Source organism: Juglans regia, chromosome 10, assembly GCF_001411555.2.
Source record: "Juglans regia cultivar Chandler chromosome 10, Walnut 2.0, whole genome shotgun sequence".
NCBI classification, from domain to species: Eukaryota; Viridiplantae; Streptophyta; class Magnoliopsida; order Fagales; family Juglandaceae; genus Juglans; species Juglans regia.
This window is the reverse complement of record NC_049910.1, coordinates 35,875,268-35,891,952: the sequence shown is the minus strand read 5'-3', so window position 1 is coordinate 35,891,952 and position 16,685 is coordinate 35,875,268. Positions and strand designations below refer to the sequence as shown.

The 16,685-nt window shown below is 35.1% G+C and overlaps 1 protein-coding gene and 1 pseudogene across 2 annotated transcripts in view; one reads left to right on the top strand and one right to left on the bottom strand.

Annotated features, from left to right (window-relative positions):
* LOC109003565 (2-alkenal reductase (NADP(+)-dependent)-like) overlaps nt 1–12,741 on the top strand; it is a 20,175-nt gene extending 7,434 nt beyond the window's left edge. The window contains exons 1-5 of one of the 2 annotated variants that reach the window (XM_035694388.1): nt 10,067–10,324; nt 10,616–10,793; nt 11,008–11,174; nt 11,451–11,533; nt 12,106–12,741. In XM_035694388.1, coding sequence (XP_035550281.1) covers nt 10,157–10,324; nt 10,616–10,793; nt 11,008–11,174; nt 11,451–11,533; nt 12,106–12,484 — 975 coding nt within the window. In that variant the 5' untranslated portion in view covers nt 10,067–10,156 and the 3' untranslated portion in view covers nt 12,485–12,741. Of the gene's footprint in view, nt 1–10,066; nt 10,325–10,615; nt 10,794–11,007; nt 11,175–11,450; nt 11,534–12,105 lie in introns of those variants that run through there. The other variant, XM_035694389.1, reaches the window with a different exon arrangement.
* Nucleotides 12,742–13,774: 1,033 nt separating this feature from the next.
* LOC108989300 lies at nt 13,775–15,705 on the bottom strand (annotated as a pseudogene).
* Nucleotides 15,706–16,685: the final 980 nt, after the last annotated feature.

Here is a 16,685-nt window from a genome sequence, read left to right as displayed (position 1 = left end):
GTTTTCCTGAAGCACCTTGATCAACATAGTTTTGAACGCTGTCTTCTTTGGCTTTTGGTCTTCCATTAATGGCAGTACTACCGGAATTCAATGTTTCCGACGAAGTAAACCGGTTGGCATTCTTAGTCCCTTCACGACACATCTGAGAAGGACTTTCTTGTCTATCAAGACACATCTGAGAAATAGCAAGAAAAAGAAAAACAAGAAAACTGCTAGGCCGTGAAGAGAAGGACTAGCTAGCAAACTCAGAGATCATATTGTTAACTAGTCATGGTTAACAATTAGAACTCTGAGCAAATTAGGGAACTTAAAAGGGAAAAGAAATCAGTTTTTTTTTTTAAATAAAAAATAAAAAAATAGAAAAAGAAAAAGATCAGCCATAGGTAGCTAGGGTTCTATAAGGCGATTGAAGCCTATTGGTTTAATTAAGATTATCAGTATGATATTATTGGTTTAATCGCCTTACAGAACCCTAGCTACCTATGGCTGATCTTTTCCCTTTTCTATTTATTTTTTATTTTTTATTTTTTTTAAAAAAAAAAAACTGATTTCTTTTCCCTTTTAAGTTCCCTAATTTAAACCAATATGGTGTGTGTATATATATATATATATATATTATGAAGCATTATATATCTCTTAATTCATATTTTATATAATATATGAGTTATTCTATATTCTCAAGTTGATGATAAAATTTAATTTATAAAATTTAAAATTTATATTTAAAATTTAATTAAATTATATAAATATTTTACTAAGTGTGATTTATATACAATAGAATTTTCATAATATATATATAGTTTACTACTAATTAGTTATATGTTCTTATTATAATTATCAGTATTATTTGTTATATATATGTAATTAAATACTTGATGATCTATGCATGCATATTGCACTAACAAGATCACCATATATGCATAGTTTCAATTTTATACAATAAGCATGCAATTAATTCCAAATGGATAGATTTATATATAATTAGTTAAAAAATTTAAGAAAATAGATAATAAGATCATCATTAACGCATGATGATGAGTCCTGTGGTCTTTTATGATTAATATGATCCTTAACTTCATACTTTTAATTTTGAAACAAGATCAGTACTAGCTAGCTACCATATATGATCAGGACTTGCCATATATTTTATAAAAGAAAAGTTTTATTTATAAACCAATGTCGATTTATATATATAACACATAATAAAGTGTTAACATGATATAATTAATTTGATTTGAAAAAAAATTTAAAATTTAAATTTTACAAATCAAATCTTATATTTTAAGCGATGTAGATGCAGGTATACGTGCTCTACATACTGATTTGAAAATAGAATAATTCTTAACAAAATAGTCGCTAATATATATATATATATATATATTTCAATATGTACATATGAAATTAAGAAACTAGCTAGGATATTGAATTGATCAATTCTAGGAAAAACTGAAATTTTCTATTTATATATATTATAAGAATGTCATATTTTTAAGGTACTAATATTATTATTGATATCTATATATAAATCTTACGTTCATTATTACAATAGATTTTATAAAATGCTTTTGGAAATATTAACTGTCTTCTTTCATATATATATATATATATATATATATATATACACATATATAGATATATCTATATATATTATATATATAGCATTGCTATGTTCACTGAAAATGGGTCCCGAATAAAGATCCCGAACAGTCTATTTCACTTTTTTATTTTTATTTTTTGTTTTTCATGTATTTTTTTAATCATCATAAAAATTTTTAAAAAAAATGAAAAATTCACAACATTATTAAAAAACACTTCCTTAATCACTAAGTAAAAAAAAAAAAAAAAAGTTATTCGGGACACAAATTCGGAACCCATTTTTGGGACACAAAGTATTTCTCATATGTATGATATAATTCTGAATATAATTAAGCTTCTATATAGGTAGTAGATAGATCCCTTTCTTTTTTATCAAAATTTTCAATTAATGAATGACATGATGATGATTTGAATTATTAATGGCTAATTAATTTGAATTCTTAACATATATATATATATATATATATTTATATAAGCATATATTCCTTCATACTCCTAATTTAAACTTCAGTTTCCTGCAGGCTGCCCTAATTCATATTAATTTTGAAATTTTGTTTCTTTTTCTTCTCTTCTAACTGTGCAGCAGATATATAGAAGCTGCCTGTGCCGCCGGGTTATATATATATAAATATATATATATATTTATATATATCGATGATCGTCATCCTTTTATTTCTAATTTGATAACTATTTGTAGCTTGTTTTTATATATATCCGAAATTCAAAGATAATTAAACTTTAATTAATTGCATCATTATCAAATAATTAATCTTGGGTCAAAATAATTTCTTTATTTTGCTAGCTTTCGGTTTGGTCAAAATTGTTGAATATTTATTTTGTACACAATTTAAGTATACATATATTTACTTTATATATATATATATATATCATTATTCCCATTAGATGATCATGATGCATGCCCATCAAGTACTTATAAGTACTTCATGATATTGATGCATCATATATATATATATATATATATATATGCCTAAACAGTATTTTCTTTTTGATAAGTAAATTCAATATTTAAGTTCATGCTGCATGCAAATATATAATAAAACTACATACTCCTACCTCATAATTAAATCACCTCCTTAATTAATTTCATGTTAAATATATATGAAATTTGATCCAACCCAGTACTTACTTTGTACAATCCAAAAGACTACCCTGCATATTATATATATATATATATATATATATATATAATATCAGGAAACCTAGTTATCAGTAGTGCATATATATATATATATATAAAATTCGTTTTACTAGCCTAGTTCATGCATGTTTGTTAATTCTCAAGATGACAGACTAGAGGCAGCTGCGACCACCTGGTGTTGCTGGAATTTTCCGGCTGGTTTCTTGACTGAAAAAGGATAAATACACAATATTTTTGAGTTTTCACAATATATTTCACAATCATGTTTTAAAATGAGTGGTATTATTATAAAATATCGTATAAAAGTAACACCACTTTACAAAAATACTCTCATTTTATATCATGTATTGTGAAAAATACTGTTTGTGAAAAGTGTTGCGTATCTTTCATTACTCTTATTGACTTTATGCGGCAAGAACAATCGCAGGGAAAAAGGCAAAACTGTTTGAAGTGCCAATTACTTCTAATTTGTGGATGAGCTCCCTTGCAAAGGAGTCTCTCTTGGCTAAGTACAAATGAAATGATGATCGGAAACTCAAAAGCTCAAGGCCCAAATTAAAAAACGAGAGAAAAACATATTCCTGACGATTTTAGGTACTTTTTACGACGAAAAAGGATGTTGAAAAAAGTCATTTTTTTTGTAGTGCTCCCAGTAATTTCTTTCAATATAAATGCTTTTAATTTGTTGGGTGATTCTCAATTAATTTTGTGCAAAAAATAAGATCAGCAAATTATAACAATCAATATATATATATATATATATATATAATATAGATGGTAGGAATTTGACGCCTTAATGACGGCATTAAAATGAGAAAAATTTAAGCATAAGCATTTGATGATCATACCAGCGCGCAGAGCTAATTTTGAATTTTAATGAAAATAAAACGTTCCTGATCTAGCTGCGCTTTTCAATCTGATTGAAGCTAGCTAGCTAGCAGGTGATCAAACATCTTCAAGATCCTCCATAAAATGAGGTTTATTAAGATCAAAACCCATTGTTAATCTTCTCACACCACTCTGATCAGTACTAGTACTGGCTTCTTTTGGGGATGCTATTTTTGCAGCAGACTGGGTACTCTTGGCTTCTGCTGGTGATGCTCCTTTATTCAATGGAGTTTCGGCAACTCCTCCTGCCCGATACGGCCATGATCTATGATTAATATTGGCACTGGTTTTCTCCTGATCCCTAGCTGGAGCAGCTTCATGTGATGATGCATTTGATTTTTGCATCTTATCTTTGTTGTGGCTGGATCTGTGACCACCCAAGGCTTGAAAAGTGGGGAAGGATTTACCACAATCACTGCATTCATAACATGAGTATGGCACGGCCTTCTGAGTTCTATCAATCAAGTCATGATCAACGTCTTCCTCCATGTCTGAATTCCTCATCAACGTCTCTTCCCAACACTTCAAGATTTTCTTCTTGTTCATCTTCTTTTGACCAATCTGATACCTATCTTTAGAGGGTTTATCTGGCATCCCACCTTCAGCAATCTTCTTCTCTTCATCTTCCTTTCTGCCGGAAGTACCACTTCCATGGATCTTAAGATTCGTCATCCTTTGTTCCTCTACCACTGCAGAAGGATCAACTCTTTGATCCGTGCACGAGACTGTCTTAAGTTTCTTCATCCTTCGTTCCTCTAGTACTACTACTGCAGAAGGATCAACTCTTTGATCCATGCACGAGACTGAATGTTTGGGAATAGGTGAATCTTTTTCTCTAGAAAAAGACATGATAATCTCAGCAGCCCAAGCGCTACCAATGTTTCCCCGCCCTCTTCTCTCAGTCTGAGACCAGTTGGACAGAGACTTCAAGAGATCAACATTGGGTGCCATACGTTTATCTGTAGAAGTTATATTGTGATCATCATCCACAGAATCTGATGTGCTTGAGCTAGAAATACTGTTTCTTCTTGACGGAAGTATAGGAGGCTGAATCCCCCTCCAACTCCTTTCAGGATGAGACCTCATGTGCCCGAACAACGATTGCATTGATGGAAAATCCTTGTTGCATATGCGGCATCGATTACCATTTATCATTTCATAATCCATTCTCAAATCAGCACCTGCTACGTCTCTTTTCTTGATGTTCTTTGAGAACCCCACAGCTTTCTTAGTCTGAAAGTGTGATCTTCTGTGACCTCCCAAAGCCTTTCCACCACTGAATGTTTTGCCACAAAGGTCACAGATACGAAGGTCTAGATGATGATCAGTATCTTGACGGCTTTCTTTTATGGCCTTTGGCTTTCCATCTTGATCATCATCGTTATCCAATATCGTTCCCCAAAAAGTGAGCTCCTTCAACTTCTCCATCTCTTCAATAGGTACGTGATTCTCTCCTTCAAACTGGTTTTCCTGTCCATCAATATCCATTCGGGAAAGAAAAACAAAAACAAAACAAGAATCAGTACTACTCTAAGATCAGATATATTGGAAGAAGGAGGGGGTACTTATGGAGATCAGATGGGTATTAATTACCAAAGAAAAAAGAACAGAAAAGAGGTTGCAACTGTTGGTATTCTTAGAAGAAGTGGAAGAAGAAGAAGAAATTAAGAGAGAGCTACGAAGAGATTTGAGGTGAATATGAAGATCATCATGAGTATCTTAGCGGCAGCTATCAAAGAGAGAGGAGGGAGGAGAAGTAAAAAAGGAATAAAGAAGGGAGAAGAGATTTTAAAAGGAAAGAATGAGATATGAGAGAAAGAGGGGTATATATGTATTTATGACATGGCGAGAATCTCCGAAAAAAACTAGCCAGCCAGCCAGCCTCTCTGCATATAAGTCGGTCTTCATTGAATTTCCAAAACAATAACAGATTTTTCCACTGCCAATTAATATTTAATAACTGCAATCAATTCAACTATGAAACCTTTCCGTGCCAAAGCTCTTAGGCTTCGGTTTCCAAAGCAATAATACCATTTAAAGCTAATATATATATATATATATATATATATGTTTTTCTTTTAATTTCTCTATCTAAATTTTCAATTTCATCTATGTTCTGTATAAGAAATAAATCCTCAACCAATCTCTAAAGTTTGCCCATGTGACAAGTACTTAGGGTTTGTTTGGAAAAAATTTTCATTCCAAAATTTTCAATTCATCTTCTTTTTAAATATCATTAAAATATAAATATTTTTCAAACTAATCATTATAATTTTTTAGAATTAATCATTACAATTTTTTTAAACTTTCAAAACAAAAAACAGAAAACAATTCAACCTTTTCAAATTTTTAAATAAAAATAATATTAAAAAATTATATTCTAACAATATGTTAACTTTATAATATTTTTATTTAAAATTTTCTCTCGTCTTTTTCAAAACTCCATAAAACAATAATTCAAACTATCTTACTACTATTCATAAAATTTTCATCTCATTTTACTTTTTAAGTTTGAGTTATTCTCGTCTCATTTCATCTTACTGTTCATGGTTATTCTTCTACCTTAATTAGGATTATTTATGAATAAATGGAGGTGACGCCATTAAAAAAAAAAAAAAAGAAGAAAAAGACCCATGTACATTGTCCTGCTTGATTGGGAACTGTTTCATGATATTTTCTCAATTCAACAAGAAACTCATCATGACGTGTCAACTTCCTATAAGTGAGTGAAAATTCCTCTCTTAATTAGAGCATTGGCAACAAGTTATGTATAATTAAATTTTGGCTAGAGATGACATTTTGGTTATTTTGCATAATTCAGTTGCCATGGGATTCTAAAAACTTGGTTAAATTATTAAAATAATATCTATTAATATAATCTCTTTGTTGTATTATTTTTCATAAGATTATTATTTATGCCTAATTATGAGTTTGATGAGCAGGTTTATTATAGCAAAAACATAATCATCAGTACTAATGTACACCAATATGTCATAGACCAATATGGCACCAAACCCAAAACCAATAAAAAAAAAAAAAAAAAATCAAATATCTATGAAATGGGTTCCTATGATTATTACCTTTGAATTTCCTAAAACTGAAATGTAAATTAATATTCATTGACAGCAAAATCAGGCTCCTTAAAATAAAAGTTGGATTTTTTGAGAAAAATTAACTATTAAGTAGTAGTTAAAGATAGGGCCTAGCTCTCCCCTCTCTTCATCACTTATCTTACTCTTATCCCCAATCCTTTCTCACCCACTCCGGAAATTTTAATTTTTTTAATAAAAGAAATTAGTTTTCAAATTTTATAAATATAATATTGGAAACTAATATATATTATAAATTTATAACTAGGAAAATGCCTTTCTAATAAGAAATTAGATTCTGATGAGTTATATATATATATATATATTATCTTATCTGTAAGATTTAAATTTTTAAATTTATCTTCTCTAATTCAAATTATGTCACATAAAAGTGTCTGGTGTAGAGACTCTCGAATAGCAGTGCTATATATTTATATATATATATATATTTATATATATATATATCCCATTTTGAGTGATGCAGATTCATACCTTCGAGACAATAAATAAATAAGAAAGGTAGCTGCCTAAAAATTAGTGGGGGCAATATGAAGCTGTCCCATTAGCATAACACTAAAAATAAGAAAACCAAGGTCAAATAACTCTCTCTCTCTCTCTCTCTCTCTCTCTCTATGAGGGATATATGGTGACTATAAAAATGTCACCTACAGGCATAATTGCCAAAGCTAAAAAGCCTACAAAAGCAGCTACTTTCAAGTCTAAACGTATTTTCCTCTATATTTTGGCTTTGGTTCTCTACTCAAACTAGAATCACCAGCTGCAGCTATCTGAGGATCAGCTGGACTAAAAACTGCAGAGTGAAGATTACCATCTTCTAACCACTTCAGATGATTCTCCCTGAACTCTATATGTTTCAGCTGAGCTGCCTCTGCAATTTCCTCAGTGTAGGGACCTATCTTCACCATGGTCAGTAATACTCGGCTGTAGCGTGAGCTAAGTATCTGCTCGGAGGCAGCAATCAGTTTGAAACACGGGTGCTCTGGGTAATGGTGATCTTCTACATAATCATCTTCTCTTAATACAGGGTAAAAGAAAACAAGCCTGCCACCCATTACAATCAACCTAGCAGCAAGGTCAAGCAAATCGTGGACACACTCAACTAAGCTGTAAGCTGCAGTGGATGGTATGTGGTCTGTCCTCTTGTCATCAGGAACTGTATAAGGGTCCACGGTCCCCTTCAGCAGCTTTCGGCCACCAGATTTACGTCCCCCAGCACGAACTCCATAAGGAGGGTCACAGATTATCGCATCAAATATCTAACATAAAAAACATCTGAATCAGCACAGAGGATGCAGCCAACTGAATGAAAGAATCAAAACATGGAACTACAAGCTCTTACGTAGAAAGAAGATTCCTTATTGACATGGACAAAACAAAGTAATGGCAAAATAGTGCATCTAGTGAATCAACAAGATCTATATTCAGCCTCCGAATTTTACCCACAATAAATCTGAAAGTCAAAAGTTGTTTTCGAATACAAATAACTACGATGCTATATGATTTAGTAAATCTGCTTCGTACCACGCTATCCAGAAACCAGTTAACTCAATATTACTTAAAATGGCAACTTTATAATCCCAGAAATCAGCTATTTGTGGTTTTTACTGTCAAATTGAGAAATGTAAAAATAAAATAAAATTCAAGAAGAAACCATGAACTTGCAAGAAAACCTTCTCAAACATTTCCATCTTCAAGATCAACAAATTGAAACATTTCTGAAAGAATGACCATCATTAGGTTTCACCAACCAAACTGCACAAAGGTGATCATGTTATTCCGACTCTTGAATATTGAGAAAAGTTTACTGTGCTTTATCTTTGGGTACATAGGCCATAAACAAAAGGATTGCAGTACTAGCAGCAACAATCTTTCATGCTATCATCAGCAGAGAGTCATCGTAGACTACAGACAATAACCCATAACAGCAAAACTGCTACCCAAGTATGGGACTTCCTAGCAATGTTTTTAATTTCGTACCGTACCGGCCGGTACGGCCGAAATTTTTCGTTTCGGCCGTCCGGCCGGTACAGGTACTAGATATATACCGTACCGGCCAAAATACCGGCCGTTTCGGCCTAAATTTCGGCCTGTACCGGCCTATATTTCGGCCGGTACCGGCCGATATTTCGGCCTGTGCTTTTTTTTTTTTTTCGTTTTTTCAAACTACAAGTTTATTTTTTGACCCCCAATTTAGATTAGACTATTTATAATTTATATGTATGTATGTATTTATATATAATTTATTCATATATAAACTATTATTTTAGAATATAATTGTTATATATATTTATATATATAATTTATTCATATATCGACTATCCCGAAACGGTACACGAAACGGTACCGGTACCGAAATATTTCGTTTCAGTGTCTTGACCGGTACGCCATCTGGTACGGTATTCAAAACATTAGTGATTTTACTTTACAGAATTATTAGTTAGCTATGGAAGGTTGGCATATTCATGAGCCGGTGTGCCAAAGAGAGCAATCTAGTCTTTGTTTCCGAATCATTTGATGTGGCCGGCAATGAATCGAAAGTGAGAGAAGGAATGAGTCAATCTTCTTCATGTATCTGTTCTGGATGCTTATACTGGATGTTGTGGCTTGCCTTGCCTTGCCATTGCCAAGCTTACTTTGAAGTGCAATATCTGATTCTATAAGACTGTTCCTTATCTTCTTTTATGCTCTCAAATCAGTATCTTCTAAAATCACTTGCCTCTATTATAATACACAACTGCTGGAGCTTCAATTCAAACGTGCATAAATGAGGAAAGACTGTCGAAATCGTGTATTCCGTTTTCATATTTCGGTCAATAAAACATTTAAAACTGACGTCATTGCGTGCGTGAGGAAGAGCACGTTTTTAACGGTTACTAACTTACTGGAAGTATAATCACTCAAATGTGGAGTGTGGAGGATGTGTAACCTTTTTATGTACTGTTTATTCACAAAAAAATAAAATAAAATAAAATAGTTATATTTGGTAAAAAGAAATAGAATAATAATGGCCACAGAAAAAGTATCGTTTGGGATAGAATTATTGATAGAAAAATATTTTAGACTATAAAAATAAATTTATAAATTAATTTGTTTTGATGTGATATATTAAATTATAAAATTATTTTTATTATAAAATAAATTTAATAAATTTTATCAAATTATATTAATTTATAAATTTATTTTATATAATGTCTTTTAGTTTTATCCGTTGAAATAACAAACGGCTGTAAAAAGACCATATTTATGCCACGTTTAATATGTTCAGCCCAGAAACTGATAATAGCCACACGTACTGATAGTGTTGTTCTAAGGCCGATAAAGAGGAAAGTAACAGCAAGAGAAACTGGAAAACAGAAACAAATACACAGTCAGAGAGAGAGAGAGAGAGAGAGAGAGATTGAGAATGGCGAGTTGTGGTTGTGGTGTCGGTGAGGAAGTGAGGAACAAGCAGGTGATATTGAGGGAATACGTGTCTGGTTTTCCAAAGGAGTCGGACATGTCTGTAAGAAGTGTAACCATGAAGCTGAAGGTTCCGACGGAGGACTCCAACATGAACAAGGCGATACATCAGGTTTCAAAATGCATGAGATCAGGATGCATCTAACTTTTGAACTAGGTGTAATATAATAAATGCCAGAATTAATATTTGGGAGGTCACGTTGCATAAGAGATGGTAATTAAGAACGGGATAAGCTTAATTTTCCAAATTAAGAACAAAAAAAAAAAAAAAAAATGCTCAACGTTAAGAAAAAGAAAGGAAAACATATGTTGATAAGACTGGAAATTGTGAAATAACTCAGTTTGTAACGTGTAAGAAGAAGCTTGCAATGATAGATCTTTGTGCTTTGGTCCTAAAATGCAGCCATTACGTGGGTTTGGGGTGGCCAGAGTTTTGGAATCGAAAAACCCAGACTACAAGAAAGGTGACTTGATCTGGGGCACAACCGGATGGGAAGAGTACAGTCTTATCGCGGAAAAGGAAGCCCTCTTTAAAATCCAGCACACTGATGTGCCCCTTTCCTACTACACTGGAATTCTTGGTAAGTTGTCTCTTTTGGAGGATGAATATCTTTTACATGCCAAGGACAATCAGAGATTAAATTGGCGTTGCATGTCAATGAATGCTGCAGATGTATGCTTTGGTTTTATTTGAGTGAGATCACCTCTCAGTACTTGCGATCCAGAACATGGTTTCTTGTAGAAAGTAGTATCTATTGTCGCTGTAATTGTCTGTGCGTTTGGGTTTTATTGTAGGTATGCCTGGTTTGACTGCTTTTGCCGGTTTCTACGAAATTTGTTCTCCCAAGAAAGGAGAATATGTCTTCATTTCTGCAGCATCCGGTGCAGTTGGTCAGCTGGTTGGGCAATTTGCAAAGCTGATGGGTTGTTATGTTGTTGGAAGTGCTGGAAGTAAAGAAAAGGTTTTGTGTTTCTCTGTTTTGCTTGCTTATTGGTTTAATCCCCAAGTATTCTTTATTCAGTGGCTACCATCTTTGAAAGTTTGCCTATCTTTCATAAAGCAATTTAGTTACATGCCATGGCCATGATAAACCAAATTCTTCACACATGCCTATCTCTGCAATATCTTCCTTTCCCCTCCCTTTCTCTGTTTCAAAAGGGAGTGGCCAGATCATTCAATGCCACTCAAGAAGTAATTTAAATCCTTTATTCTGTTTGTTTCCTTTGGTTCTGTGCAGGTTGATCTGCTTAAGAACAAGTTTGGATTTGATGGGGCTTTCAATTATAAGGAAGAAAATGACTTGGATGCTGCTTTGAAAAGGTCGGTTCATATACATCACATATCACAGTTTATCATTCTATAGGTTTAAGAAACATCTGAATATCACATGATGATGAAGTTGTTTCATTTTTGCTTCATGTACATGTATATCTGTGTCTATGCTATAACCATAAATGGCACGGTACCGATCATCGTAAATGATACTAGAGAAGAAGAAGAATATAACCACTCATTATTATGAAACTGCATCTTCTCGAAGTGATGTAGACATGTGGAAAGAACACATCCATGGAAAATTCTACTAACAATTGAAGATTAAGGTTATGATGGAAATTCATAAGATTTGTCTTATAATCTTATTTTTTTGCAATGTTAAATTCTTCTTATAATAGTAATTGTGCTGTATGCATCTAATTAGCAAATAAAATGGAGTACTAAAATGAGGCAGAATAGGGACGAGGAAAGGGAGGGGAAACATAATTCTTTTAGCGAAAGTGGATCATATTTTTGCATGATAATAGCCAGGCCATACTATACAACCATTAATCATAAGCTGTAGCATTGATTTCTCGAGCATTTGGTTACTGCCTTTACAATTTATGAGTCACCAGGTTCTTCCCTGAAGGCATTGACATCTACTTTGAGCATGTTGGGGGGAAAATGCTTGATGCTGTGCTAGTTAACATGAGAGACCATGGCAGGATTGCTGTATGTGGAATGATCTCACAATACAATCTTGATAAGCCTGAAGGTATTCACAACTTGATGTGCATTGTTTATAAGAGGATCCACATAAAGGGATTTGCGGTCTTTGATTACTTTGATCTCTATCCTAAGTTCTTGGATGTAGTGCTACCGTATATCAGACAAGGGAAGATAGTGTATGTAGAGGATATAGCCGAAGGACTTGAGAGTGGCCCGGCAGCTCTGGTAGGGCTCTTCAGTGGCCGCAATGTCGGGAAACAAGTAGTTGTGGTTTCTCATGAGTGATCTAGACTTCTTTTTTTATGTCCTTTTGCAACTGTTGTGTCGAGTTTCATGTCCGAATGCGTTTGATATCTAGTGATTCACCTATTTGTGGTATGAGAAAGCTGTGTCTGTATCAAGGGTCAGGTTTAGGGTTTGTTGTCTGTTACGGGAAATGTACCATCTAACTAATGGATGGTATATAATTTTTCATTAAGAAAAGTGTTTTCGATAAATCCTAACTAAGTATATACTGCTGTTTCCATCACTTATGAATGTGATAGATATCTAAAAGAATTTGATTTGCAGGCTCACATATAATGATATCTTTCAAAAAACAGAGGAAATCAAAATGTTAGTATTGACACTAAGGAAGGTTCTATTTATTGTATAATGCTAATTTAGTTACAAAATATTATCTTCTAATATACCCAACTATTTCTCTATAAACAAGAAGCCTTCACCCCTGTTCAGGTAATGAGCAACAAGGTCATGTGCTCCTTGTACTGTTCCCTAATATAGATTTTCCTGACATATGGCTGGGAGAAAGACTCTGCATAAGTTAAAAGTCATCTTGGAATTGAATGAATATGTAGGCACTGAGGAACTTCAACTGATCACTGATAAGGTACTTGACCAATACTGATAATATCTGGCCTAAGAAAACCCAGTTAAGCTCGCAATTACTTTGTTCTTAGAACCTCTTTTTGATGACTTTTCCTTTTCCTTTTTGGTTTTGGGTGATAAATTATAATGATTTGGAATATAACTGGTCGGATGGGATGTGTCCCATAAGGAGTTCTTTTCCAGACGATGAAGGCAATAGAAAATGGGAAAGACTGACGGTTAGAAATTCATTCTGAAGTTAAATCAGACTACAAAATAGAAATTGTGAACAGATTACTAGACTCTCATAAGCTGTACTCAGCGAATTGGTCCCTTATCTGGAAGTTACCAAAGCATGTGAGACAAAAACTACTGCTACAATATGGACAATTGACTGAGACATTTTACCAACAAAGACTGTGATAAGATTGGCCATTCAATATGATTTATATAAATAAAAATGATAAGATGGCATTTCATATATCAAAATCTTGAACAGACATGCAAATTAATAGGCAGGCATATTAAAAGAAAGAGGTTGCAACATATTACAAACTTTGGCTCCACTCCTTGTACATTTTCATATACGATGCCATTTTTAAGGGTTTTATTTACTCTGATCTTCCTATTGTCGAGGCTAAGAGCCGATCGAGCAACCGAGATCAAAACTACGGGCAGCATGCATGGCACTAAGATTACATCTTGACATTAAGCTGCAGCCCTCCCCTCAGAGGAAGACCTTGACCTTGACCTTGACCTTGACCTTGAGTGAGCTGAAGTGCTATCCTGCCTGTTAAATTTGAGCCTTCTTGCTTCCTCTTTCGAGATTTGGAAGGCATTTGCCAACACTTCCTTTGGCAAGGCCCTGATGGCTTTAAATTTGAGCCTCCTTGCTTCCTCTTTCGAGATTTGGAAGGCATTTGCCAGCACTTCCTCTGGCAAGGCCCTGATGGCTAAGGTTCTTCCTGCAAGAGGACTAATCATGGCGTTCTCATTAGTCTTGAAGGCAACCCACTCGAAACCCTCGTCTCTTGCTCATTTTACAACATCAAAGTTCTGCGGGATTGTTAGGATCTGACCCTCTCTGAGTTCGTTGTCGAACACAGTCTGACCATAGTTGTCGACCACCTGAAACTCCACGCGACCCCTTATGGCATACACCACGGTGTGGACATTCAGGTTCTAGTGTGGAACATACAGAGCATCCTGCATATATACACACATATATTTTCAGGATTCATCACTGACAGTAGCAGAGTTCATTTCTCAATTACCCTGTAGAGAGCTCCCCTCTTGGCGCTGAGTTGGAGACATCGGAGGACTGGGAGATTGTGGCTGTTGACAGTGCTGATGCGACCGGCTTCTTCTGTGAAGATGTCGGCGCGGGAAGGGTCGCCGATGTTCTCCCTAAGCCTCGCAACGTAGATGGTCTCCTCAAGACCATTGTCATCACGTCCACCACGTCGACTCTGCTGGCGCTCGCGTTCCCACTCTCTCTCACGTTCTCTCTCTCGCCTCTCCTCACGCTCCTGCTCATCCCTTGACCATCGCGGCCTGGTCACTTGCAGCTCGCCTTCCACTTTCACTATGCCCTTCTTGCTGTCGCCCCTAAAGTCTTCTTGCTGTCTCAACATCCACGTTGAAAGCGTCGCCAAAAACTCCACATCAAAGCCATTGAATACATTGTTGCCTAAGCCCATTTGTTCATGCTCCCCACGCTCACCTTCACGCCGTTGTTGCTGGCGGCGATGCTGTTCATATTGTTGCTGCCCTTGTGGCCGTAATTCATCGTTAGGGTTCCCAGCAAGGTAGAAATTCTATTGTCTGCATACCAAGCAATACAGTAATTAGCACATCCATGCAAACTTAATTTGAAAAAAAAATACTGAAGACCTCAAGTAAATTAATAGAGATAGACAAGGAATTGAGGCATGCATTACTACGACATGAGTTGCAGAAAATGGTATTATGAGGAATGTGAATATCTTACTCTCAGGTTCTGGTCAAGTTGATTGGCATTGTTGTTAGTGTCAAGGAGACTGACTGCAATGACAGGGCTATCTCTGTTGTTGTAGCACCAATGGGCTACTCCTGCAGGGAATGCAAGGATGTCACCCTCTCAGAAGTGTCGAATCTTCTTGTGCCGGTCTTGCTGGAACCTACGGCTCTGGCCTTGTCCTTGTCCTTGTTGAGATTCTTCGAATGTTTCAGGACACCCAGGAAATAGAACCCCGGTACCCTACTTGTACACTCAGAAAATAACCATGCATTAATAATCACGACCACATTGTTTTAATTAAATCGCATATCATTGCTAGTTTCTGAATTCATTCACCTTTGAGAATGTAGATGCGTGAGTTGGGGAGTGTTGTTTTATTGAGGCAAGATAAGGCTGTTAGGCTCAATGGTACGCAGAACGACGGCCACCCCGGCGCACTGAAATTGCTGGTGGTTGGGGTCCCAGGACTCGATCACTCCGGCTTCAGCCTCAATGCAGTTAGTGGTTCGAGGGCATCAAGCCTATTAATTTGGCCCTGGCCAAACCTTTGTTGTTGACGTCCACTACTTTGAGCTAGGCAGCCATTGAAGAGCAGAAGCAAGCAGAGAGAGAAAGAGATGAGTAAGAGAGGCTTGGCCATGGTGAGGTCTAATCGATGGCCGGGGATGGATGCTTTGGGTCTTGATGAGGGGAAGTGGTGGAAATTTATAGGAGATAAAAGTGGATGAGCTAGGGAGAGACACACATGAGAAGGTGGGTAAGAAATCTCTCGCCATTCTTCACCTTGCATGGCTATCACCTCCTGGTTTCTTACACCTCATTTGGTTCTGTAGGGCAGGTGGCTTTGAGGGTTCAGAGAAAGAAAGAAATACTCGTGTGGATAACGAGTTTTTCATACCGACTTAGAAATATATCAATGACTCTAAAATGATCAAATATGTATAATGCATAGTGTAGAAACCAAAAATGAAATCCTAACTTAATCTATTGTGATGTCAACCATTTATACAATACACAAGAGAAGCTGGTAGTCAATAAATCAAAACTCATCAAGGATATGCTGAGGTGGCAGAGAAGAGGCTTCTGTTTCTTGTTATAATTAGTCCAATGAGGACTATAAATATGTGATATGCATTGTATTGTAAACACATGTGAATGCAAGGTTGAGAGAAAATCACAAAGAGGAAAGACAAAGAGGAGAGATCGTGATTGTGAGTTGACAAATTCTTCTTCAAGAATCGAGTGAACTAAGAGAGGGATGTTGATTTTTGTAATCTGGCACTTGTGATTTTTATCCTTAATAAACCTTTTTAGATGGTTCCTGCTGTGGATGTAGATCACTAGGATCGAACCATGTAATCTCTTGGTGTTCTTTACATTGTTTTAACATTGCTTTCATAAGTTCCTGTACTCTTCTTGGCAATTCTTGGCATTCAAGCTGCAACTGTGATTACAAAGTAATCTTTGAAATATAACAAGTGGCATCAAGAGCCAGGTTTCTATGGGGGCAGCCAAGTTTGATGTTGAGAAGTTTACTAGAAAAAATGATTTTGGTCTATGGAGAGTCAAGATGCAAGCACTTCTTTGTTCAACAAGGTCTACAGGATGCACTTCTTGGTG